The 26,044-nt window shown below is 46.6% G+C and overlaps 1 protein-coding gene and 1 non-coding gene across 2 annotated transcripts in view; both read right to left on the bottom strand.

The window, feature by feature from the left end:
* The window catches only part of GTPBP2 (GTP binding protein 2), a gene marked incomplete in the record, with an annotated part of 123,512 nt that overhangs the window by 63,624 nt on the left and 33,844 nt on the right, over positions 1-26,044 (bottom strand). The window contains 3 exon segments of the mRNA XM_029592830.1: positions 10,269-10,466; positions 23,670-23,778; positions 24,543-24,727. Coding sequence (XP_029448690.1) covers positions 10,269-10,466; positions 23,670-23,778; positions 24,543-24,727 — 492 coding nt within the window.
* On the bottom strand, positions 9,330-9,402 carry TRNAT-UGU. Its single transcript has one exon. It is a non-coding gene; the product is annotated as a tRNA-Thr (tRNA).

Below are 26,044 nucleotides of genomic sequence, written 5' to 3'. Positions count from 1 at the left end.
CATGAAACGTACAACTATAGGCTGTACAGAGATGGGCGTACCATCGACAGCATGGTGGTATGCGTCAATCGCACTCAGATGAACTCTAACAGAGTTGGTTTTCAAGCCAACCTCCGATAGGTGTAAAAGGTAATCAAGCACTTTTGTGTGGGGCAGGAGAACGAATCTAGGACCTTCTGCTCACACCACATAGAAAACCTCCTCCACTTCAGTCCATAGGACTTTCTAGTGGCAGGCTTTCTGGAAACCACCACGACCCGAGACACGTCCTCAGAAAGATCAAGTGGCTGCAGGATTAACCTCTCAACATCCAGGCTGTGAGCGACAGGGCCTGGAGGTTGGGATGCTGCAGCCTGCCCTGATCTTGCAAGATGAGATCTGGGGAAGCCCCTAGACTGATCGATTTCCAGATGGAAGACTCCCGAAGCAGTGAAAACCAAAACTGTCTCAGCCAATGAGGGAGTATGAGACTCACAGTCCTTCTGTCCTCTCGAAGCTTCAAGAGAGTCTTCGCAACTAAGGGAATCAGAGGATACGTGTACAGAAGACCCTTGCCCCAGTGGTGGGCAAAGGCATCTGAGGCTGGTTTGCTGACTGTTCTGAACAGGGAGCAAAACAAACACCTTTCTGCTGCAAGGGGATTCGAACAGAGCCACATCTGGGCTCCCCCAGAGGCGGAAGACCTGGTTCGCTACCGCCTGGTCCAGAGACCACTCGTGGGGTCTAAAGGCACGACTCAGTCTGTCTGCTATCACATTCTCCATTCCTGCCAGATACATGGCCCTGAACACCATCCTGTGGGACTAGGCCCAGGACCAGATCTGGACCACTTCCTGATACAGGAGGTACAACCCCTTGCTTCCCTGCTTGTTGACATACCATAAGAACATAAGAAATTGCCATGCTGGGTCAGACCAAAAGTCCATCAAGCCCAGCATCCTGTTTCCAACAGAGGCCAATCCAGGCCATAAGAACCTGGCAATTACCCAAACACTAAGAAGATCCCATGCTAGTGATGCAATTAATCGCAGTGGCTATTCCCTAAGTAAACTTGATTAATAGCCATTAATGGACTTCTCCTCCAAGAACTTATCCAAACCTTTTTTGAACCCAGCTACACTAACTGCACTAACCACATTCTCTGGCAACAAATTCCAGAGCTTAATTATGCGTTGAGTGAAAAAGAATTTTCTCCGATTAGTCTTACATGTGCTACTCGCTAACTTCATGGAATGCCCCCTAGTCCTTCTATTATCCGAAAGTGTAAATAACCGAGTCACATCTACTCGTTCAAGACCTCTCATGATCTTAAAGACCTCCATCATATCCCCCCTCAGCCGTCTCTTCTCCAAGCTGAACAGCCCTAACCTCTTCAGCCTTTCCTCATAGGGGAGCTGTTCCAACCCCTTTATCATTTTGGTTGCCCTTCTCTGTACCTTCTCCATTGCAACTATATCTTTTTTGAGATGCAGTGACCAGAACTGTACACAGTATTCAAGGTGCGGTCTCACCATGGAGCGATACAGAGGCATTATGACATTTTCCGTTTTATTAACCATTCCCTTCCTAATAATTCCTAACATTTTGTTTGCTTTTTTTTTGACTGCTGCAGCACACTGAGCTGATGCTTTCAAAATATTATCCACTATGATGCCTAGATATTTTTCCTGGGTGGTAGCTCCTAATATGGAACTTAACAGTGTAACTACAGCAAGGGTTATTTTTTCCTATATGCAACACCTTGCCCTTGTCCACATTAAATATCATCTGCCATTTGGATGCCCAGCCTTCCAGTCTTGCAAGGTCCTCCTGTAATGTATCACAATCCGCTTGTGATTTAACTACTCTGAACAGTTTTGTAACATCTGCAAATTTGATAACCTCATGTGTCGTATTCCTTTCCAGATCATTTATAAATCTATTGAAAAGCACCAGTCCAAGTACAGATCCCTGAGGTACTCCACTGTTTACCCTTTTCCACTGAGAAAATTGACCATTTAATCCTACGCTGTTTCCTGTCTTTTAACCAGTTTGTAATCCACGAAAGGACATCGCCTCCTATCCCACGACTTTTTAGTTTTCTTAGAAGCCTCCATTGAGGGACTTTGTCAAACGCCTTCTGAAAATCCAAATACACTACATCTACCAGTTCACCTTTATCCACGTTTATTAACCCCTTCAAAAAAAATGAAGCAGATTTGTTAGGCAAGACTTTCCTTGAGTAAATTCACATAACTACCTGGTTGTCTGTTTGGATAAGGTCACTTTATTGGACAGCTGATCTCTGAAAGCCCATAGCACATACCTGATCGCCCGGAGCTCCAGGAAATTGATTTGACAACGTGCTTTCTGGGTGGATCAGAGGCCCTGGGTGCAGAGCCCTCTACATGAGCTCCCCACCAAAGGGTGAATGCATCCGTGGTAAGGAGATTCTGGAAGGATATTCCCCATTCCAAATTTGAGAGTGCCCACTACCCAAAGAGTCCCAGAGAGACGGAGTGATTCGCATGCGATCCTGGAGGCTCTGTGTGGCCTGGCGTCACTGCAACCTCAGGGTGCATTGGGCTCTACGCATATGCAAACATGCCAAGGGAGTAACATGGACGGTTGTGGTCATGTGGCCCAACAGCTTCAACATGTGCCAAGCTGACACCTGCTGGCTCTGTTGAATCACTGCCGCTATGAACGTCAAGGTGACCGTCCTACACAGTGGAAGGAAGGCTTTTGCCAGAGACGTGTCTAGTAGGGCTCCAATGAAGTCCAATTGAGGTGACGAACCCTAGTGACTCCAACACCCAGATGGTCAAGCGCATGGACCAAGTGGCTCCTGTCTGAGATGTGCTCTTGACCAGTCAATCATCCAGATAAGGGAATCATGCACTCCCAACCTGCGGAGGTGCACCCCCGCTACAGTCAGGCATTTTGTGAAGACACTTGGGGTCAATGCAAGCCCAAATGGCAACACACTGTACTGAAAGTGCTGTTTTCCCACCACAAATCTGAGATACTTCCTATGACTTGGGAAGATCTCGATGTGAGTGTATGTGTCCTTCAAAGTGAGGGAGCATAGCCAGTCCCCTTTTTGCAAGAGTGGAAATCAGGGTGCCCAGGGAAAACATCTTGAACATTTCTCTTTTTAGAAACGTGTTCAAGGCCCTCAGGTTTAGGATGGGACGGAGTCCTCCTGTTCTCTTAGGAATCATTGCCCTGTTTGCCTTGGTGGGACAAGGCCAGATGCTCTGGCCATTAAGAGGGTGGAGAACTCCAATATTAGTCCCGCCTGATGCACTATAGGCCCCCAAAACAGGCACAGAGGACAATTTGGCAGGACATCCAATAGGTTTAATTGGTACCGTTGACGGACGATGGACAGAGGTTATACTGGGCCACTGATCCTTGAACCACCGTAACCAATCCACCATCTTGGGTACAGGTGGCTGGCTTATGCTTCCCACAATCCAGACAAATCCCTGCGGGGTTTGAGAGCTCTCTGCTGCCTGGGACAACCACAGGAATTCACTCTCTGCAAATGGGAGCGAGGGGCTGGATAGTACTTCCTCTGGCAGTAGAAAGACTTCCTCTGACCCTGTCTCTCTGATCTCCTTGCTGTGGAAGGCGAGTCTGAAGTGCTGGCGGAGAGTTGTTGAGAGGGTCTCATGGTGGTCCCACAACTGGGCTACCGCATCCCTCACCTTATCTCCGAAGAGATTCTCTCCCATACACGGCAAGTCAGAGAGTCTTTCCTGTACCTCCGGTCGGAGATCCAAGATCCGCAGCCATGCTCCTGCACTTGCTTCCAGAAGTTCTGCGAGTACTGGCTCATGTAAAGCTGGTAGGAGGCAATGTGGGTAATAAGCATGGCTCCCTGAAATGCTTTCCTAAGAGCATCCATCACCCTGTGATCCTTCCCTGGGGAGCGCCGAGAGCGTTTGGCCCTCTTGAGAACGGATTTGACCACCACCAATTGGTGTGACAGCTGATGCTTCTCGAATCTGGTAGCTTTCTGGATGAGGTAAATCCCATCCACCTTCCTATTCATGGGAGATACTGTGAGGGGGTGTTCCCAGATCCTCAGCAGCAACTCCTAAAGGATGTCATGCATCGGGATTGCCACAACCTCATGAGCCTCCACAAACTGGAGAATTTCCAGCATCTTGTGCCTGGCATCCTCCTCTGTCAACAATTGAAAAGGGATGGCCTCTGCCATCACCCGCACAATACCTGCGAAGGTTACGTTCTCTGGTGGAGACTTCCTTCACTCCTCTGGAGGAGAAGGCTCTGAGGGGAGACCTTCTGAGTTTCAGAGGAGGAATCTGCAGTGTCGTCCCCCCAGGCATCATATAATGGAGCCTTATCCTCACTGTAGTTCACAAGGGATGAGGCTCTAGGGTCTTGGCCTTCATCCAGAGGCATGGACACCAGTGCCGGCCCCGGCACCACTGGACGGGGGGGGGGGGGGGGCCTGCAGGCCTCAGCGTCCCTGCCAAACCCAATGGGGCTTCCTCCTCAGAGGAACTGACAATGAGCACAATATCGGTCAGGGGAAGCCTTGGTGCCCTCCCGGACATTGATGACCTCCTGGAAACAGATGCCAGCTGGGTCGGTAACACACCGATGAGCACACTGAGCAGTTCCAGCAGTGGCTCCAGAACGGAAAGCGTGGGCATCAGTACTGTCAGTGCCACAGGCACGATGCCCCATAGTGCTCATTCGACTGCCAGATGGACTCTTCACTTCAGCTCCTCCTCAAAAGTTGCCAATGCCAACACTGACTGGGAGGCAGGAGGGGTGGCTAGAACTTCCTCAGATCCCAGAGGTGGATTAGCGACTGGAACCAGGACCGGTGGAGACTGTAGCGGATCCCCAGCATCGATGGAGGATTGGCACTCCTCACCGCAGGGTCACTTCAGGGGCATCACGGCATGATCCGGCACCTCCCTGAGCCCAACACTGTGCTCCGAAGGTGACCGGTGCCAATGCTTCCTTGGCTTTCCTTGGTGCTCAGCCCGGTCTTTCCCCCGGTGCTGAGGTCGATGACGACAAACCAGACATCCTCGACCTGGAAGAGACCGACGGGCCGGTCCCTGGCGCCCCTATCCACTGGCTGTATCGAAGGAACTGACAGCCCTGCCAATGTCGATGGCACAGTGTCCATCGGTGCAGATGCCGCTAATGCCAACATTGATGGCTTGGACTTTCTCGCCCCAAAACTTTTCTCCATCTTATTGAGTCGAGCATGTCTCCTGGGGGTCTATCTGGGTGCACAAGCGGCAACCCCAGACATCATGCGATACACCCAGGTAGAGGACACATTCCTCATGAGGGTCTGTGATGGACATGGTCCTCTGACATTGGAGGCATCAATGAAAACCAGATGAGGCCATGATGAATAAAAAGAAGGGGATAAACGAGAGCAGTGATGGCAGGTACTGCCACCACAGGGGGAACAGAGGGAAAATAAACTTGCTGAAAACGCTGAAAAGCCCTACTAAGGAGCCTACGGCGATGCACCAAGAGGGACTAGACATCAGAGGAACGTGAAAAATCCCGAAATAACCAGTGAAAAAGTTTTCCTAGGCAATTTCCAAAGGGAAAGCCACAAGCTCACTTAACTGTGAGGTGAAAGCTCTGTGGAAAAAAAAAAAAAAAAGGAGACTGAAGAGAGACCCTGCATAGGCACATGGTATAGAAACATAGAAATGACGGCAGAAGAAGACCAAATGGCCCATCTAGTCTGCCCAGCAAGCTTCACACATTTTTTCTCTCATACTTATCTGTTTCTCTTAGCTCTTGGTTCTATTTCCCTTCCACCCCCACCATTAATGTAGAGAGCAGTGATGGAGCTGCATCCAAGTGAAATATCTAGCTTGATTAGTTAGGGGTAGTAGGGGTAATAACCGCCGCAATAAGCAAGCTACACCCATGCTTATTTGTTTTACCCAGACTATGTTATACAGCCCTTATTGGTTGTTTTTCTTCTCCCCTGCCGTTGAAGCAGGGAGCTATGCTGGATATGTGTGAAGTATCAGTTTTTTTTCTCCCCTGCCGTTGAAGCAGAGAGCTATGCTGGATATGCGTGAAGTATCAGTTTTTCTTCTCTCCTGCCGTTGAAGCAGAGAGCTATGCTGGATATGCGTGAAGTATCAGTTTTTCTTCTTCTCCCCTGCCGTTGAAGCAGAGAGCTATGCTGGATATGTGTGAAGTATCAGTTTTCTTCTTCTCCCCTGCCGTTGAAGCAGAGAGCTATGCTGGATATGCGTGAAGTATCAGTTTTTCTTCTTCTCCCATGCCGTTGAAGCAGAGAGCTATGCTGGATATGCGTGAAGTATCAGTTTTTCTTCTTCTCCCATGCCGTTGAAGCAGAGAGCTATGCTGGATATGCGTGAAGTATCAGTTTTTCTTCTTCTCCCATGCCGTTGAAGCAGAGAGCCATGCTGGATATGCATCGAAAGTGAAGTATCAGGCACATTTGGTTTGGGGTAGTAACCGCCATAACAAGCCAGCTACTCCCCGCTCTGTGAGTGCGAATCCTTTTTTCTTCTCCCCTGCCGTTGAAGCTATGCTGGATATGCGTGAAGTATCAGTTTTTCTTCTTCTCCCCTGCCGTTGAAGCAGAGAGCTATGCTGGATATGCGTGAAGTATCAGTTTTTCTTCTTCTCCCATGCTGTTGAAGCAGAGAGCCATGCTGGATATGCATCGAAAGTGAAGTATCAGGCACATTTGGTTTGGGGTAGTAACCACCGTAACAAGCCAGCTACTCCCCGCTTATGAGTGCGAACCCTTTTTTCTTCTCCCCTGCCGTTGAAGCAGAGAGCTCTGCTGGATGTGTGAAGTATCAGTTTTTCTTCTCCCCTGCCGTTGAAGCAGAGAACTATGCTGGATATGCATTGAAAGTGAAGTATCAGGCTTATTTGGTTTGGGGTAGTAACCACCGTAACAAGCCAGCTACTCCCCGCTTTGTGAGTGCAAATCCTTTTTTCCACATTTCCTCTTGCTGTTGAAGCTTAGATCGATGTTGGAGTCACAGTAACCATGTGTATGTTTATTGAATAAGGGTATTGTCTCCAGGCAGTAGCCATCATTCTGGCGAGTCACCCACTCTTCATTGGCGGCCTCTTGACTTTATGGATCCACAGTGTTTATCCCACGCCCCTTTGAAGTCCTTCACAGTTCTGGTCTTCACCACTTCCTCCGGAAGGGCATTCCAGGCATCCACCACCCTCTCCGTGAAGAAATACTTCCTGACATTGGTTCTGAATCTTCCTCCCTGGAGCTTCAAATCGTGACCCCTGGTTCTGCTGATTTTTTTCTTACGGAAAAGGTTTGTCGTTGTCTTTGGATCATTAAAACCTTTCAAGTATCTGAAAGTCTGTATCATATCACCTCTGCTCCTCCTTTCCTCCAGGGTGTACATATTTAGATTCTTCAATCTCTCCTCATATGTCATCCGATGAAGATCCTCCACCTTCCTGGTCGCCCTTCTCTGTACCGCTTCCATCTTGTCTTTGTCTTTTTGTAGATACGGTCTCCAGAACTGAACACAGTACTCCAGGTGAGGCCTCACCAAGGACCTGTACAAGGGAATAATCACTTCCCTTTTCTTACTCGATATTCCTCTCTCTATGCAGCCCAGCATTCTTCTGGCTTTTGCTATCGCCTTGTCACATTGTTTCGCAGACTTCATATCATTAGACACTATCACCCCAAGGTCCCTCTCCTGTTCCGTGCACATCAGCCTTTCCCCCCCCCATCGAATACAGTTCATTTGGATTTCCACTCCCCATATGCATGACTTTGCACTTCTTGGCATTGAATCTCAGCTGCCATATCTTCGACCACTCTTCCAGTTTCCTTAGATCCCGTCTCATTCTCTCCACTCCTTCCGGCATGTCCACTCTGTTGCAGATCTTAGTGTCAGCCGCAAAAAGACAAACCTTACCTTCTATCCCGTCCGCAATGTCGCTCACAAAGATATTGAACAGGACCGGTCCCAACACCGATCCTTGCAGTAGACCACTTAAAACCGCTCTCTCTTCAGAGAAGGTTCCATTTACCATCACACATTGTCTTCTGTCTGTCAACCAATTTGCAATCCAGGACACCACCTCGGCACTCACTCCTAAGCTTCTCGTTTTATTCACCAGTCTCCTGTGCGGAACCGTATCAAAAGCTTTGCTGAAATCCAAGTATATGATATTGAGCGCTCTTCCTTGATCCAATTCCTTGGTTACCCAGTCAAATAAGTCAATCAGATTTGTCTGACAGGATCTTCCCCTGGTGAATCCATGTTGCCTCTGGTCCATCAATTCTCCGGACTGTAGATAGTTCACTATTCTCTCTTTCAGCAGTGACTCCATTACTTTTCCCACCACCGAAGTGACGCTAACCGGTCTGTAGTTGCCAGCCTCCTCCCTGTTCCCACTCTTGTGAAGCGGGACCACCACCGCTCTTCTCCAATCACTCGGCACCACTCCCGTTTCTAGGGATCTATTGAACAGGTCACACAGCGGACCCGCCAGAACATCTCTGAGCTCCCTCAATATCCTTGGATGAATCCCATCAGGCCCCATGGCTTTGTCCACTTTCAGGTTCTTTAGCTCTTCCCACACATTTTCTACTGTAAAAGGATTTTCATCTATTCCACTTCCCTCCAGTTTCTTGTTGTGTAGAGATGGTCCTTCTCCAGGGTCTTCTTTAGTGAACACAGAGCTGAAGTATTCGTTTAATATTTCTGCCATTTCTTCGTCTCTCTCCACACATTGATCATTACCACCTTTCAATTTCACTATACCACTTTGGACCTTTCTCTTTTCGCTGATGTATCTGAAAAATGTTTTGTCACCATTTTTTATCTCCTTGGCAATCCTCTCTTCCGCTTGACTTTTTGCCAACTTGATTAATTTCTTTGTCTCCCTCAGTTGAATCAAATATTCTTCTTTGTGTTCCTCCCTTTGGGATCTTTTATATTTCTTGAATGCTGTTCTTTTAGCTTTAATTTTGTCAGCTACCTCCTTTGAGAACCAGATAGGTTTCAATTTTCTTTTGCTTTTCTTTACATTTCTAATATATAGAGCAGTTGCCTTGGTGATTGCTCCTTTTAGATTGGTCCACTGCTGCTCCACATCTCTCTCGTTCTCCCATCCTTTTAGTTCTTCCTCCAGGTACTTCCCCATTTCCTCAAAGTCTGTGTTTTTGAACTGTTTTTGAACTGTAAAACTAAAATCACTGGCACACTTGTCTTGTGAAATGAATCTGCAGAAACTAGAGTTGTAACTAAAGAGCTGCTTGAGGAAAGAATGCATAGGCTCAAGCTGAAATACATAGTTGAAGGCTCTGATGAGAATTGAACTCTTGACCCCTGGTTTACAAGACCAGTGCTCTAACCACTGAGCTACAGAGCCTGCTACATGTATAGGGCATACATGTATAGGGCAAGTATAGGGCATAATGGGAACGCTCAATGTACCTAGTCAAAGTTCCAGAAACTTTGACATAAGTTTTCTGGCTGGGCTCCATCTGATGATGCCACCCATATGTGAGGACTATCGTCTTGCTTGCCCTAGGAGACAAGAATGCAGAGCTGTTCTTGGCGAACACTTGTTTCCATAGACTTCCAGAAGACAAATCTGCACACTTGCAAGCTAGTTGGGGCATTTCATCAAGCCTGTTCCTAGGGACCCTGGTATGAACTCTGAGCGACAGAGAGGGTTGGGAAAAGGGAGCATTGATACATTCTGGTTTCAACTACAGCTTTAGGTTAAGGAGCAATACCTCAGCCTGGTCCTGAACAGGTTTGCCAGGACAGATTCACCCACTGACTCCCAGTAACACAAACTGGATGTACGATTTACTTTGTGAGTTTACTATAATGTCTTGCTAGTACAAGCATTTTGGATTGTAATTCCACCTCTGATGACCAGCACCTGCTCAATTCCTGCCTCCTGGTTATTCTTGCATCTCTCCCTGCCAGCTATTGCCTGTTCCTTGGGGACAGATTTCCTGGTTTTGATGTCAGCCTGGCCCCAACTACCAATTCAGGTCACCAGATCCTTTGAATTATCTGCTTAGGAATTGGTGCTTGCTAACTTTAATATACTCGGGACTCATGGGTTCCTAGGCTCTCTCCATCACATAGTGCTGCCAAACATCCTACTGGAAAATACATTGAGGATCCCCTCCCACAGTGATGCGCTGCACTCCCCCCATCTCCTCTTTCTCAGCAACCCGCGCTCCCTGCTGGGGGTATGAGGCTCCCCATTCCACTCACCTCTCCTTTGCTGTTGAAGCCAAGAATCTCGAAGCTAATGCTGGATGTTCTACCAGACTGGATCTCATGCAGGTGGCGAAAGAGGTTGAGTCGTGCTCTCCCCCGACCGTTGTCCAGCTCTCCCTGTGTTAGGACTCCCAGCAACGTTGACTTGCCCGAATCCACATTGCCAAGTACTGCTACACGCAGATCCAGGAACTACAGGGGACAACAGAAAGATATCAACAATTCACTTCCTCCAAGAGATGTACACAGCTGATGCAAGGGAGAGGTATACAGGACCATATTATGTACCACTGTACATAGAGGGACGAAGAGAACCCTAATGAAAAAGAGGGGCCTCTCTGAGACCCAGGCTAAATCATGGCAAGTGCTGTTCAAAGCAATCTTGCTGCATATGAACAGGTTTAGCATCACCAGATTGTTCTCCTCAGCCCTTTTCAGTACATTATTCCATAACATGCGGACTTTTAGCTGGATTATGAGGTAGGTTTCCCAGTGGTGTGTCTAGGTCAGGGAAGGAAAATGTATTTTTTTTAATTTATGAAAAACAACCTTATAAAGTGCTTCCCTACCCCTAATTATAAGGCCACCCAAAGCAATATGTAACTGCAGTAAAAATTACAAAAAACTTAGTATGACATCTAGGGGGCATTCCATGAAGTTAGCAAGTAGCACATTTAAGACTAATTAGAGAAAATTCTTTTTCACTCAATGCACAATAAAGCTCTGGAATTTGTTGCCAGAGGATGTGGTTAGTGCAGTTAGTGTAGCTGGGTTCAAAAAAGGTTTGGATAAGTTCTTGGAGGAGAAGTCCATTACCTGCTATTAATCAAGTTTATAGAAACATAGAAATGACGGCAGAAGAAGACCAAACAGCCCATCCAGTCTGCCCAGCAAGTTTCGCACTTTTTTTTTCTTTTTTCTCATTCTTATCTGTTACTCTTGGCTCTTAGTAACCTTTTGGTTCTATTTCCCTTCCACCCCCACCATTAATGTAGAGAGCAGTGTTGGAACTGCATCTAAGTGAAATATCTAGCTTACGGGCCGATACAGTAAGGAGCGGTAGGAAGAGCTGCGTTAGTGCCAGGCGCACTCGCGTTTGCCGCACACACATACCTAGGAAGTCGCCACTGCTATTAATTGCATCAGTAGCATGGGATCTTCTTAGTGTTTGGGTAATTGCCAGGTTCTTATGTCCTGGATTGGCCACTGTTGGAAACAGGATGCTGGGCTTGATGGACCCTTGCTCTGACCCAGCATGGCAAATTCTTATATTCTTATGTTTTTAGATACCAACCCCGAGGTGGCTGCATTTAAGTTTGCCAAAGACAGTAATAGCTGAGATATAGTAGAGCAGGGATGGGCAACTCAAGTCCTCGAGGTCCCCAAACTAGGCTTGGTTTTCAGAATATGCCTAATAAATATACACGAGATAGAGCTACATACAACTGAAGTGGTGTGCACGCACATTTATCAGGGTTATCCTGAAAACTAGACTGGTATGTGACCCTAATGGATCAGAGTCAGACACTTCTGTGCTAGTCGACTGTGCACTCTGTGACTAGCCTGACCAGTGCTGGGGATTCAAAGACCCTGGAAGTGAAAGAATACAAGCCATCTTTCAAGAAAGACTCACAAGTGAAGGGAACTGCAGTCTTTGCCTCTTGGCCAGAAGACTGTTAAGGCAATGGTTAGACTAAAGAGGCCTGTGAATAAAACTAACATTCATAGTGACATAGGCCCACATTAGAACAGGCTCCAAATGAACTAGAAACCCAAAGGAGCAGGAGGAAGCTAAAAGGAAAGCAGAGTTGCTTACTTGTAACAGCTGTTCTCAGAGGACTGCAGGATGTTAGATAAAATGAAGGAATATAGGATTAGGGTAGATAGATTTAGAAGTAGATGCATATCTAAGAAGATTCAGGAAGCACAGAAACAACCTGAAGAATTGTTTCCTATTGTGAAAGACATGACAATATCATCAAGGCCCTCTATGGTTTAGGTCCTGATTTGATAGGCCAATTCTTTATTAATAAAATAAACACACTAGTACCTGCCATGACAATACAAGAGAACGAGTACATTAGTAGTACTCTTAGATGGGAAGTTTTTGAAGTGACAATTGTTAAAGTTAACATCATGGCAAATTTAAAATCTAACTTTTGCACATTGAGCAATTGCTCTAATGCAGTGATTCTCAACCAGCGTGTCGCCAAGCACCAGCAGGTGTGATGCGGCTCCCGGTGTCCCACTGCCCCAGTTGTACTTCCCTTCTCCCTTTTTCCAGCCCCCATGGGCCAATGGGAAGCCTCCTTCATTCTTCCTGCCCCCGTGCAGGCCAATAGGAAGCCTCCTCCCTTCTGCCTGCCAGTGGGAGTAGGAAGAAGGGAGGAAGCCTCTGATTGGCTGGTGAGGCAGGAATAAGGGGCATCGCATAGCCCGGGGGTGGGGTGGGAGGAATGGCAGTGTTGAACCCCGACGAAGCAAGGCCACCATGGGAGCTCATCCCTGTGGTGGTGAAGAAGAAACCCGACCCTGACCAAGTAAGGGCTCCTGTGGCAGCGAAAAAGAAGGCCAGCCGGAGTAAAGTCGCGGCGGATCTGGTGCCCATCCCTGCAGTGAAGGAAGAAGAGGTTTGGCGGTGAGAGCTTGGGTGTATGGGTGTGAATGGGTGCAAGCTTGTATATAAGAGAGCATGTGTGTGATTGAGAGAGAGACTGGTCAGGAAGATGACGTGCGTGTGTGTGTGTGTGAGAGACTGGTCAGGAAGATGACGTGTGTGTGTGTGTGTGTGAGAGAGAGAGACTGGTCAGGAAGATGACGCGCGTGTGTGTGAGAGAGAGACTGGTCAGGAAGATGACGCGCGTGTGTGTGTGAGAGAGAGAGACTGAACAGGAAGATGACGTGTGTGTGTGTGAGAGAGAGAGACTGGTCAGGAAGATGACGTGTGTGTGTGAGAGAGAGAGACTGGTCAGGAAGATGACGCGCGTGTGTGTGTGTGTGTGTGTGAGAGAGAGACTGGTCAGGAAGATGACGCGCGTGTGTGTGTGAGAGAGAGAGACTGGTCAGGAAGATGACGTGTGTGTGTGAGAGAGAGAGACTGGTCAGGAAGATGACGTGTGTGTGTGTGAGAGAGAGAGACTGATCAGGAAGATGACGTGTGTGTGTGTGAGAGAGAGAGACTGATCAGGAAGATGACGCGCACGTGTGTGTGAGAGAGAGAGACTGGTCAGGAAGATGACGCGCACGTGTGTGTGAGAGAGAGAGACTGGTCAGGAAGATGACGCGCGCGCGCGTGTGTGTGTGAGAGACTGGTCTTTTTGTGCGCAGAACTCCCCCAGGAGTATCTCTTATCTCTCTCTACACCCCTCCCCTCACTCTGCTCATCAGGCAAGTCACTCCTAGTTATGCCCTTATCCTTTACTGTCAATTCCTTACTGCGTGCTTCCACCTGATTGCACTGTAAGCTTGGAATAGACTTGCTGAGCTGGTGTCTTATTTAAATCCCATCTAAAAATCCACTTTACAGACTACTTTTAAATCTAAATTTCCAATTGTCCCGTTTACAGCCTCATAATTTGTAACCATTGTTTGAATAAATGAAATTCCCAAAGTCTCTTTTACTTTCAGTGTTTGTGTTGATTAGATTGTAAGCTCTACTGAGAAGGGACTGTTTCTTATTATGTTTCTGTACTGCGCTGCATACATCCAGTAGTGCTATAGACGTGTTAAATAGTAATAATATATTTCTATATACACTAGTCTAAGCTCACAAAAGATTTGATTATTTTTATTGAAACATCCCTCCCCTGCTCACCAATCCCATCCCTCTCACACCTTGTATCCTCTTCACCTCTCCTTCCCCACTGTAGCCCACTTCCTTTTCTCCCTCACCAATACGAGGGCAACAAGCTTTCTCTGCCCATGCTACATTTGCAGCCTTCTGCCTTATGTTGCAGATGAAGCCTGCTGATAGGAGAGCACGACAGCCACACATATCTCTGGCCCCATAGCTTTCATCACTGCCTGACACCATCTCAATGCTCCCAAAACACTGCTTGGGGCTCCAATGCAGCTGAAGTATTGCCGGCAAATGTATAATCTCCCTTCACTGAAAATATCTGTCTAGTATTGCCAACAAACATTCAGCAGGAATGTGTTATGATAATACTCGTGTCTGCCCAGAAAAGATGAGAGGATGCAGCACTGGCAGTGGCCACAAGGTGTCAGTATTGTGTAAAACAGGATACTGCCACCCTGTGGTCATTGCTGGAATGCACCTCATTTATATATATATTTATTTATTTAAAATATTTTCTGGGCCGTCGTTAAGCTAGCTGCCGTCACAACAGTTCACAGTAAGGCACATAATTACATGTTGCTTAAATGTGCTAAATTATATTAACTAAAGTGCCATCAAATACTTTAACAGTTTCATATTAAATATTACTTAGTGGTTGTGATAAGTCATGTCTACTTCTATAAGATATGTTAATACTTAATATATTATACTTAAATCTCGTCCTATGTTGTTGTAATCTAATAAAAATAAAATACACACAGTTCGATTAAGCTGGTGTGTGTGTGTGTGAGTTCTGCTGACCGCATCCTACATTTCCCTGGATTCTACTCTCCATTCTCTTTGTGGTATGCTTGCTTAAATAGCCATGTTTTTAAACTTTTTCTGAATGTTTTGATGTCTCTTTGCATTCTGATTTCTAAAGGCATGGTGTTCCATATTATAGGTGCTGCTAGGGATAGGGCCCTATCCCTTACTTGAGTTAGTCTGGCTGTTTTTATTGAGGGAATAGTTAGTAGGGCTTTGTTTGCTGATCTCAGGTTTCTATTAGGGACGTGTACGCGAAGGGCTGTGTTCAGCCATTCTGCCTTTTCGTCATGTATTAATTTATGTATGGTGCATAGAGTCTTGTATTGAATTCTTTGCTCAATGGGTAGCCAGTATAGTTCAATTAGGGTTTCAGTGATATGGTCTCTTTTACTTTTACCAGTTAGAATTCTTGCGGCTGTGTTTTGTAGTACCTGTAGTGGTCTTATCGTGGTGTAGGGTAATCCTAGTAGAAGGGCATTACAGTAGTCCGTGCTCGAAAACATTAATGCTTGTAATACTGATCGGAAATAGTTTGTCGTTAGTAGTGGTTTAAGTCTTCTAAGAGTCATAAGTTTGGCGTAACCTTCCCTTACTTTTAGAGATATATGTTGTTTCATACTTAGTTCCGTATCGATAATCACACCAAGGTTACGTACTTTCTCAGCTAGTTGTATTTTTTGGTTGTTATTGATTGTGATTGGGTTTTGAATGATTGTGATGTTTTTTCGTTCTAGATGTAGGAATTCTGTTTTCTCCATATTAATAACTAATTCCATTTAGTTTAGGAGCTGTTTTATTATGTCTAGATACATGTTGGCTAAGGTTAATGTTTTCTCAATTGAGTCATTAATTGGAAGTATTAATTGAATATCATCGGCATATATGTAGTGTGAGATGCCCAAACCAGCTAGCAGGTGGCATAACGGCAGCATGTATATGTTGAATAGTGTGGCAGATAGGGCTGATCCCTGCGAACTCCTGTTTGAAGGTTTATTTTTTCTGACATTACATTTTTTATTTGCACTTGGAAATATCTGTTGTTTAGGTATGATTTGAACCATTTGATTGTTGTGTTGCATAATCCTATTTCTTCTAGTCTATTTAATAGGATGTCATGATTTATTGTATCGAATGCCGCTGATAGGTCCAGCATCACTAAAATGTAATGTTTACAGCTGTCGAAACCTCTCATGATGTTGTCTGTTAGCGCAAGTAGTAGTGTTTCGGTGCTATAGTTTTTGCGAAAGACATGTTGTGATGGGTACAGAATATTATTGTCCTATAAGTGTTCTGCTAATTGGTTTTGTATGATTTTTTTCTATTAATTTTGCAATTAGCAGTAGGTTTGATACTGGTCTATAATGACTCAGGATGAGTGGATCGCTGTTCTTTTTCTTTAAAATTGGTTTTACTATTGCTCCTTTTAATGAATCTGGCATGTTTCCTTCATTTAATGATAGATTAATGATTTTTGTTAAAGTCGGAGAGATTGTGGCGGCTAGTTTTTTTTATATCTATGGTTGGTATTGTGTCATAAACATGTGGGTTAGGGTTTAGTTTTTTTAGCATCGATTCAACTTCTATTTCGGATATTTCATTGAATGTCTCCCATTGTTTAACGTCTCTTTTTTGCATTTTGATGTTTTGTTTTGTTATTTTTGGAATCTTTGTTTTTAGGTTCGTAATTTTGTCTTTAAAAAATGTAGCTATTTCATTACATCTATTTACTGGAAGGTTTTGTGAAGAGTCAGATGTATCATTTGTGAGATTTTTTACTATGGTAGACAAGGCTCTTGGGTTGTTTGCAAATTTCTCTATTTTCATGCTATAATATTGTTGAGTATTATTTGTTTAAACTAGGCTAGTTGTTTCCTGTATTTAGTCAGGTTTTCAGTTTTATTTTTTTCCATAGATTTCTTTTGACTACCTTTATCTTTTCGCTATGCCAGGGGTTTGTTTCTTTGGGTTCCCTGATGCTCATATATTTAATTGGGTCTATCTCATTTGCTAAGTTTTTGGTTGTTTGCATCCATGCTGTCATGGCAGATTCGCAGTCGGTGCAATCTATTTCAGCTAGTTTTTATTCTAATTTGTCTTTCAGGGTGTCTATGTTATAAGGTGGGCGATATTCAAATTCATGGGTTCTCTTTTCTGAGTCACTTGTTGTTCGGTATGTTTGATAGAGCATTCTATTAGGAAGTGGTCTGACCACGGTATCGGTGTATATTCAGTTTTAATGTGTTCTAGGTGGCTGTGTTTGATAAATGATAAATAAAACAAGTTTGCTTACCGTAAACGTTGTTTCCGTAGATAGCAGGATGAATTAGCCATGCTGTCCTGGGATCTGTCAATCAGGTCCGGGAGGCGGAGCTTGATAAAGCAGAGGATAGATTTTTGTTCCCTCCGCGGCTGCGCGTGGGTTCCCGCGCAGGAAGTACAGATTCTCCTCAGTCTGTGATTAAGCAGTGGTCGATCGAAAAACAGTTGATTGCCAGGGAGGAGGGTGGGTCAGCATGGCTAATTCATCCTATCTACGGAAACAACGTTTACGGTAAGCAAACTTGTTTTTTTCCCGTCGATAGCAGGGATGAATTAGCCATGCTGTCCTGGGAGTTCCAAGCTCCCAATCACGTTCCGTGTATCTTTTTATTTATTTTTTTTTTTTTGAACGTGAAATGGTTGTGGCAATCACTTTGTCTGAGCTGTTGCGGATCGTAGGATTATCTGACCTAACATCGTATCCGCCGTAGCTTGTTGATCCAAGCAGTAATGTGCTGTGAAAGTGTGAAGCGATGTCCAAGTCGCCGCCTTGCATATATCTAAGGGCTGAATATTCCTGAGGTGAGCCCACGTGGTGGATAGGGCCCGCACTTGGTGAGCCTTAGGTTTTTGAAGTAATGGTAAGTTCTGTTTGTTATAGCAGAACTGGATGCATTGGATTATCCAGCTCGATATGGTCCGCTTTGTGACCGGAAGTCCAGGCCCTTTAGGGTCAAAGGACAAAAATAGTTGAGATGGTCGTGATGCAGCAGCCGTTCTATTTCTGTAATAAGCTAATGCTCTCTTACAATCTAGGGTATGTATTAATGACTCGTGTTCATTGGCATGCGGTTTTGGAAAAAAGGTTGGTAGGTCAATAGTTTGATTAATATGAAATTGTGACACGACCTTTGGCAGGAAGGAGGGATGCGTCCTTAGTACTACCTACTGATGGAAAAACTGTAGGTATGGTTCATAATGAACTAATGCCTGTAGTTCGCTTACACGCCTCGTTGAAGTGACTGCGACAAGAAATACTACTTTCCAGGTTAGGTATTTTAAGTGTGCGGATTCCATAGGTTCGAATGGAGAATGCATAAGTTGTTCTAATACTATGTTGATGTTCCATGGAACTGCCGGTTTCTTGGAAGGTGGTCTAATGTGGAGCATGCCCTTGAGAAATCGAGCAAGAAGAGGATGAGCCGCTATTGTTACATTATTAACTGGCCTATGGTAGGCTGCAATAGCGCTCAGGTGGACTCGAATGGATGCTGTTGCTAAGCCCGCTTCGTAAAGGGTGTGCAGATAATCCAGTAATTGTTGTGGTGTGCAATCCACGGGAGAAATCTGGTTCAAAAGACACCATGAGGTATATCTCTTCCACTTGTAACTATAGTTTAATCTAGTGGAGGGTTTTCTGGATTCGAGAAGTATGAGCTGTGCCCTCTGAGAAACTTCTTGTTGTGTTAGCAACCACCTGTCAGCCTCCAGGCTGTCAAATGGAGGGAGGAGTGTAGCGGATGGAGCAGGGTTCCTTGTTCCTGAAGTAGAAGGTCTGGACGATTTGGGAGTCGGATCGGATCGTCCACTGAAAGGCGAAGGAGGTAACTGTACCATGGTTGGCGTGGCCAAGCTGGGGCAATGAGTATCATTTGTGCTCTGTCTGCTATGCACTTTTGTATGGTCCTGGTGATCAGGGGAATCGGTGGAAAGGCATATAGTAGGCCTGAAGACCACGTGATCAGAAAAGCATCCTGCGCTATCCTGAGCCTGCTGGGATGGATGGAACAAAACTTGGGAAGCTGCGTGTTGTGTTCCGTAGCAAACAGGTCTATTGTCGGAGTTCCCCACTTGTTGAATATGTGGAGTGTTACTTCTCCGTTGAGGGACCATTCGTGGGGATGAAATATACGGCTTAATTTGTCCGCTCTTGTGTTTGCTATCCCTGGAAGATAAGTAGCCTGAAGATGGATGCTCTGTTTTTGAGCTAGGTGAAAAATCTGCAGTGTTTCTCTGCACAGGATCCAGGAGCCTGAGCCCCCCTGTTTGTTTATATAGAACATTGCTACTTGATTGTCCGTATATACCATGAGTCTGCGGCCACGCAAGAATGTCTGGAATGCCTGCAACGCCAGGCGAATGGCTCGCAGTTCCAGTAAGTTGATCTGCAGGGATTGTTCTGCTAACGTCCATAATCCTTGCGTCTCGTATACCTCTAGATGTGCTCCCCAGCCCTTTCGGGAAGCGTCTGTCGTGAGGACTGTGTTGTGTATGGGCTGTCGAAAGAGAGCCCCCTTCACTAGGGTGGATGGAAGGAGCCACCAAGATATGTCCCTGAGCATTTCCCTTGTTAAGAGGATTGATTGAGTGAGAGGCTGCGAATGCTGTCTCCACTGTCGTTTGAGTCCCCACTGTAATCTTCTCATGTGTAATTTGGTATTCGGAACTAGGAAATTGGCTGCTGCCATGTGGCCGAGGACTACTAGCACCTGATGTGCCGATGTTCTCCGCTTTGTGCGTAACTTCAGTAAGAGCTGCCGTAACTGAAGTTGTCTGTCCTGCGGCAGATATGCTCTGGTTCGCGTAGTGTCCAGATATGCTCCTATAAATTGGAGTTGTTGCGTCGGTTGTAAGTGAGATTTTTGGAAGTTGACTACCAACCCCAATTGTTGCAAGCATCGTAGGATGCGATGTAGGTGAGAGTTGAGCAGTTCTCGGGTCGGAGCTACTACTAGCCAATCGTCCAAATAAGGGAAGATTGTCATTCCCTGTAATCTGAGGTGAGCCACCACCACTACCATGCACTTGGTGAACACTCTGGGTGCAGCTGATAACCCAAAGGGGAGTACTCTGTACTGGTAATGATTGTGCTTGTCACGAAAGCATGGGTAACGCCAGGAAGAGGGGTGCATTGGAATGTGGGTGTATGCATCCTTCAGGTCGATTGAACACATCCAGTCGTTGGTCTGCAAGAGTGGAAGGATTGACTTCAGGGATACCATCTTGAATTTTTCCTTTATCAGAAATTTGTTGAGTTCCCGCAGATCTAGGATCGGACGTAGGCCGCCTGATTTCTTTGGGATGAGGAAGTATGGGGAATAGAAACCTTGGTTGTGAAAGTTCCTGGGAAGAAGTGCTATGGCCCTTGCTTGACAAAGAAGGGATATTTCTTGTTGAAGCTGTGGGTGAGTCCGCAGCTGCTCTGGAGAGGTGAATTGTGGAAGGTGAGGCTTTGACTGAAAATGTAGATGATACCCCTGACGTACAATGTCGAGAACCCATTGGTCCGATGTTATGTGTTCCCACATCTGTAGACGAGCTTGGATTCGTCCCGGCGGTAGTGATGGATGTGGTGGTGGCATTAGATTCAAAAAGATTGAACCGGCTTAGCTGCCGCCGGTTGTGGTTGGGTTTGTTGGCGTGGCGCACGTTGTTTGCCCCTTCGTGGAATTTGAGCCGTGTGCTGGTTAGTTTGCGGTCTTTGGTATGTAGAATACGGTTGAGCACGGTATCCTTGATAAGGGCGATATGGACGACGTCCATATGACGATCTGCGAGGGTATGGGTAGCCCCGTCTGGAAGATTGGTAAGGTTGGTGTGATTGTAGCGACTGTACCGCTAATGCTTCTTCTTTTAGTTTTCCCACCGTCTCTTGTAGTTTGGTGCCGAAAAGGTGTTCTCCAGTGCATGGAAGGTTAGCGAGTTTCTCATGCACATCCTTTCTAATAGAGCTGGAACGTAGCCACGCGGTCCTCCGCGCCGCTATGGCTGTGGCCGACGCTCTTGATGAAGTCTCCATTCCCTCGTACATGGAACGTAGGAGATGCCTTGAGCATTCCTCCATATCATGAAGTGTTTGTGGTAATTTCTCCGCTGTTGTGGAGAGGAATCCTTTAGTGGCCTGTATGCACTCGTACATGTATTGAATCATGTAAAATTGGTGGTGGATGATACGAGTAGTGAGCATTGAATTTTGATAGATTTTCCTACCAATTTCATCTAGGTACTTAAGGTCCTTATTGGGGGGATATGTGGCATGAAGCTTTTGTTTTCGAAATCGCTGCATTGCCGACTCCACCACTACTGATTCGTGAGGTAGTTGAGGGAGCGTGTACGGAGTTTCCTTCTTTATACGAAACTTAATATCTGATTTCCTAGATACTGCCTGTAGAGAGAAGGGAGTTTCCCATGACTTTAACATGAGTTTATGCAGGAGATCATGTGGCGGAAGGGTGGTGGGTTCCCCCGGTACATCAAAAATTTTTAGCAGTCCTAGGGTCTCTGCTCTAGGGTCAGGCTCCTTTAGGAATTGTAAATGGAGGATGTTCGCCATCTTCTCTAAAAAGCGAGGATATGACAAGTCCTCCGGAGGTGAGTATGGTTCCGGTTGAGTGTCTGGAACATCCGAGGGATACCCTGTAGATGAAGTGGGGGACTCAGCTGGTGATTGGAAGTGTTCTGATGAGGTCCAATGATGTGGAGAGGGTTGTGGAGTGTCCCGATCAGGCGAGGTTGGTGTATCATCCCTGTCAGGCGATGGGGATGATACACCAACTTGAATCATCATTCAAGTTGGGATCCTTCCCCAACTTGAATGATGATTCCAATGTGCTATAAAATCCCGCCAAGGATTGGGATAGTTGCCAGAACGCATCCTTGGTGGCTTTTGTCATTTCTGGTCTATGTTGGCTAGTACTAGGTCCAGTCGCACCTTTTGGTGTGCTGGAGGTCTTGGATGGAGAGGATGCCTGGGAGGAAGTCACGTAAATAGGGGAATGTGATCTCCGTGACCTGGATCGTTTGGATGATCTGGAGGTGGAAGGGCTGATTGCCCTGTCCTGTCTGCGTCGATGGTGAGCTTCCCGTACATGCGTAGAATGTTTTGTTTTTGAGATAGTCGAGTCATGGGAAGACTGTCTCTTGTAGTCCCTAGATTCTCTGGAAGGAGATATTCTACTACGTTTGTGGGAATGCTGCCTATGATGTTTTGAGAGGGAGTACAATTCTGGACGTTTTCCCGTATGTTCCGTGACAAACCTCCCCTCTGGGCATGTCAAGTTGTTTCCTGACTCTCTGTCACTTTTGTAGGAAGAGTCAGGTGAGGCAGGGAGTGGTCGCTTCTTTGGACGTGTTTTTGACCCCAACTCGGAGGTTCTCTTCTTAGGTACTCCTGTCTTGTGTGAGACCGATGGAATTGGTACCCTCTTTGGAGCTGATGTTTCTGGTGAATCAGCCCTGGAGCCTGGCTCCCGCGCCGTTGTCGGCGCCGTCGTCTCTTGCGCTGGTTTGGGTGTCTGTGATTCCTGTACTTTCGACGGCTCCGATATCTCCTGCGCCCGTGTCGGCGCTGGCGTTTTAGTCGGCGCCGAAAGAGACGGCGCGAGGCTGGATTTTCCCCGCGCCGAGTGAGTAGATGCTTTCGGCGCCGTCTGCTTCGGAACTCTATGGTGGGCCGATTTTGTCTTGGCCTGGTGTTCTGATCCCGGCGCCGTACGGTGTTTGGAGATCGGCGCCGTTGAACTTGGCGCCGCCTCGTGATGTATCTTCGGCGCCGTGAGTGTCCGTGCCCCTGGACTCGGCGCCATCTTCTGCGCCGACTCACTCCGTGGAGTTTCCGGCGCCGTCTTATGTATTTTCTTATGCGCCATATCTGCGCGCTTGTTTGGCGATAGGCCACACTTCGAGTGTCTGCTCGAAATACTGGGCGCTCCATGCTTCTCGGGAAAAACAGAGCCCTGTTTCCCTACCTTTTTGTCACTGGGGCGTGAGGTGTCCGACGACGCCGTCCTTGGAGCGGAATACTTTAACTTTTTCACCGGACCCGGTGAAGAGTGTACCTCAGAGGGGTCTGAGGTACTTAGAAGTTCTTGTAAGCGATACGCTCTTTGTCGCTTGGCTCTGGGAGACATTTTGGAGCAGAATTCGCAGTTCGGGACATCGTGGCTACCGCCGAGGCATCGGTAACACCGGTCATGGCCATCCGTGACCGACATCACCTTACCACAGCGGCAGCGCTTGAAGCCCGATTTTGACATTCTGAGGAGAGTGTTGGCTCCGCGTGCGATCCCGCGCGCGGAAAGAACAGACTGAGGAGAATCTGTACTTCCTGCGCGGGAACCCACGCGCAGCCGCAGAGGGAACAAAAATCTATCCTCTGCTTTATCAAGCTCCGCCTCCCGGACCTGATTGACAGATCCCAGGACAGCATGGCTAATTCATCCCTGCTATCGACGGGAAACAAGAGAGTGTCCTGCTTTGTGGGTGGGCTTGTCAGTAGAAGCCAGAAGCATATTCTTTCACAAGATACAAATGTCTATTTTCGATTATTGTATGTAACAACAACACATACTGATCACAGGAGGGGGCACAGTGAGAAAGCTCTGGAGTTTAGTCTGCAGATCACATCACTTACGACACAGCCAGCCTCTCAGACTCTGTTAAACTATCACTCTACTTTTCTGACAAACACTTGGCCTAGCAAGTCCCCCTCCAGCAGCACCTATCCCAAAACTCACCAAGAACCAGCTTACCTGCTGATTATCTGGCACCTTCCGGACCAACACTTCTGTAATTTTTCTGGGAAGGTCACTGTCATAATCCACCTCTCTCTCCCTCAAGATAGTGATATCAGCACCAACCCTATACACACCAAGACAGGAAGAGACAGAGAACATGAGGGAGGCAGGACAACAGTACGTGCAAGGAGAAGGCATGGCGTGCATGTGTGCATTTGTGAGGGAGGAGTGAGGAGAGTATATTGGAAAAAGATTTGGAGAGAGGGCACATGAAATAGGTAGAAAGGGGTAGGCAGTGCATGTAAACATGGAAAATAAAGGAGGAGATAAATGTGTGAAGAAGAAACCAAATCACAGTGGGCAAGGGTATGAGGGGAAAGAAAGGGAAAGCATGTGTGACAGAGAATGAATTGGAGAGAGAAGGGCAGACAGAGAGTTTCTAATCAGAAGTATTTGCAAGTCTGCCTGAAGCTTCATCCTCGTCAATACACAGTTCTATCACTTATACTTGAAAGCAGACTGACAGATCCATGAAAATACTCCTTTCATGGGAGTGCGCAGTACAGCACAGGAAATGCCTGCGACTGCTGCTCCCTTCTGTCTGGGAAAGTGCAGGAGGAAATCCTTAGCAGGATCTGAGCTGATACAGGCCCAGAACTGTGAAAGCTGCAGACCCTAGTACCACGCTGCCCCCATCTCTCACGCATACCGTGATCAGCAAGTCAGCTAACTTCTTCGGGGAAGGAAGCTTTCATCAAGCAATACATCTTGTACAGCATATTGCTGCTGTACGATATAACCTGTCAGAAAGGAACTACCCAGAGCAGGAAGGGCAAAGTAAAGCAAGGGAGAAGAGATGAAAAGAACAGGAGGGAGGGCTGGAGTTACTTTTCTGCCATCCTGCGCAATGTTTTCAGAGATGCTCTCATTTCGTCCTCAGACAGCCCCACCAGCAGACCGTTGTCCTCCACACCAATCTGATACACAGCCTCCCCACGCCCTTCCTGCAGTCGCCACTTCATTTGTGTCACCAAGTGCTCGAAGCGGTACTGTGAGGGGTTTACTAGCTTCAGCTGTAAGGGAAACAGAGAAACCAGGTACATGAAGCAGCACCCATACTGGACAAAGGGGAAGAGACGAGGCAGGTGCTGGAGTAATTTCTGTGGGTAACCCAGCACAGACTGTTCCAAACAAAGCTACATGTTGAAGACCACAGCCTCTTATACTAATCCGTGGCACAGACATACTGAGGGGGCACCACAGGAGCTTCTTACACTAATCCGTGGCACAGACACACTGAGGCGCACCACAGGAGCTTCTTACACTAATCCGTGGCACAGACACACTGAGGGGCAACACAGGAGCCTCTTATACTAATCCGTGGCACAGACACACTGAGGGGGCACCACAGGAGCTTCTTACACTAATCCGTGGCACAGACACACTGAGGGGCACCACAGGAGCTTCTTACACTAATCCGTGGCACAGACACTGAGGGGCAGCGCAGGAGCCTCTTACACTAATCCGTGGCACAGACTCACTGAGGGGCAGCGCAGGAGCCTCTTACACTAATCCGTGGCACAGACACACTGAGGGGCAGCGCAGGAGCCTCTTACACTAATCCGTGGCACAGACATACTGAGGGGGCACCATTAATCTGTGGCACAGACACACTGAGGGAGCACCACAGCAGTCACTTACACTAGTCTGTGGCATAGATACTGTGAGGTGCAGACATGTCAAGGGATGGTGTAGCACTGACAAGTCAGAGGATGATATAGCCTCTTACACTAATCTACAGCATGAACACACTGACAGGCATTGCAGCGGCCACTTATACTAATCCATGATAGACACAAAGGCAGAGCAGCCACTTGTACTACTCCATTGCACAAACAATGAAAGATAGTGCAGCCTCTTGTATTAATCTTTGGCACAGATACAATCGGAACCCACCCTCTTGCATTAATTAATCTGTGGTACAGACAAGACAAGCCACAATTTACACTTATCTATGGTACTCATAGTGCAGCTGCCACTTACACCAATCCATGATTAAATATTACATATCTCTCACTTGACAAATGCACAAAGCTCTCCCTTTTTGTTCCACATTTTCTCTTTCTTTAGATCCCTTTTCACCTTAGTGTCATTCCCTAATAACAGATTATTAGAAGATTAGAAGGGAAACATCCTGCAAGACAGGGAACACCCAGTGTTGCTTTGCTATCAGTTAAGGCGAGGAAGGTGGGTCACTGAAATATGGCATCAGCTCTACAGTGCACACAAGCCCCACACCAGAATTTAATATGCCGCAGAACTATACCCGAGGTACATAAAGCATTCCTCAGCATGTACCGATATCCCCTCAGCATGCATGCAAAGTTATC

Source organism: Rhinatrema bivittatum, chromosome 3 (genome assembly GCF_901001135.1).
Source record: "Rhinatrema bivittatum chromosome 3, aRhiBiv1.1, whole genome shotgun sequence".
Lineage (NCBI taxonomy): Eukaryota > Metazoa > Chordata > Amphibia > Gymnophiona > Rhinatrematidae > Rhinatrema > Rhinatrema bivittatum.
This window is presented reverse-complemented; position numbering and strand designations above follow the sequence as displayed.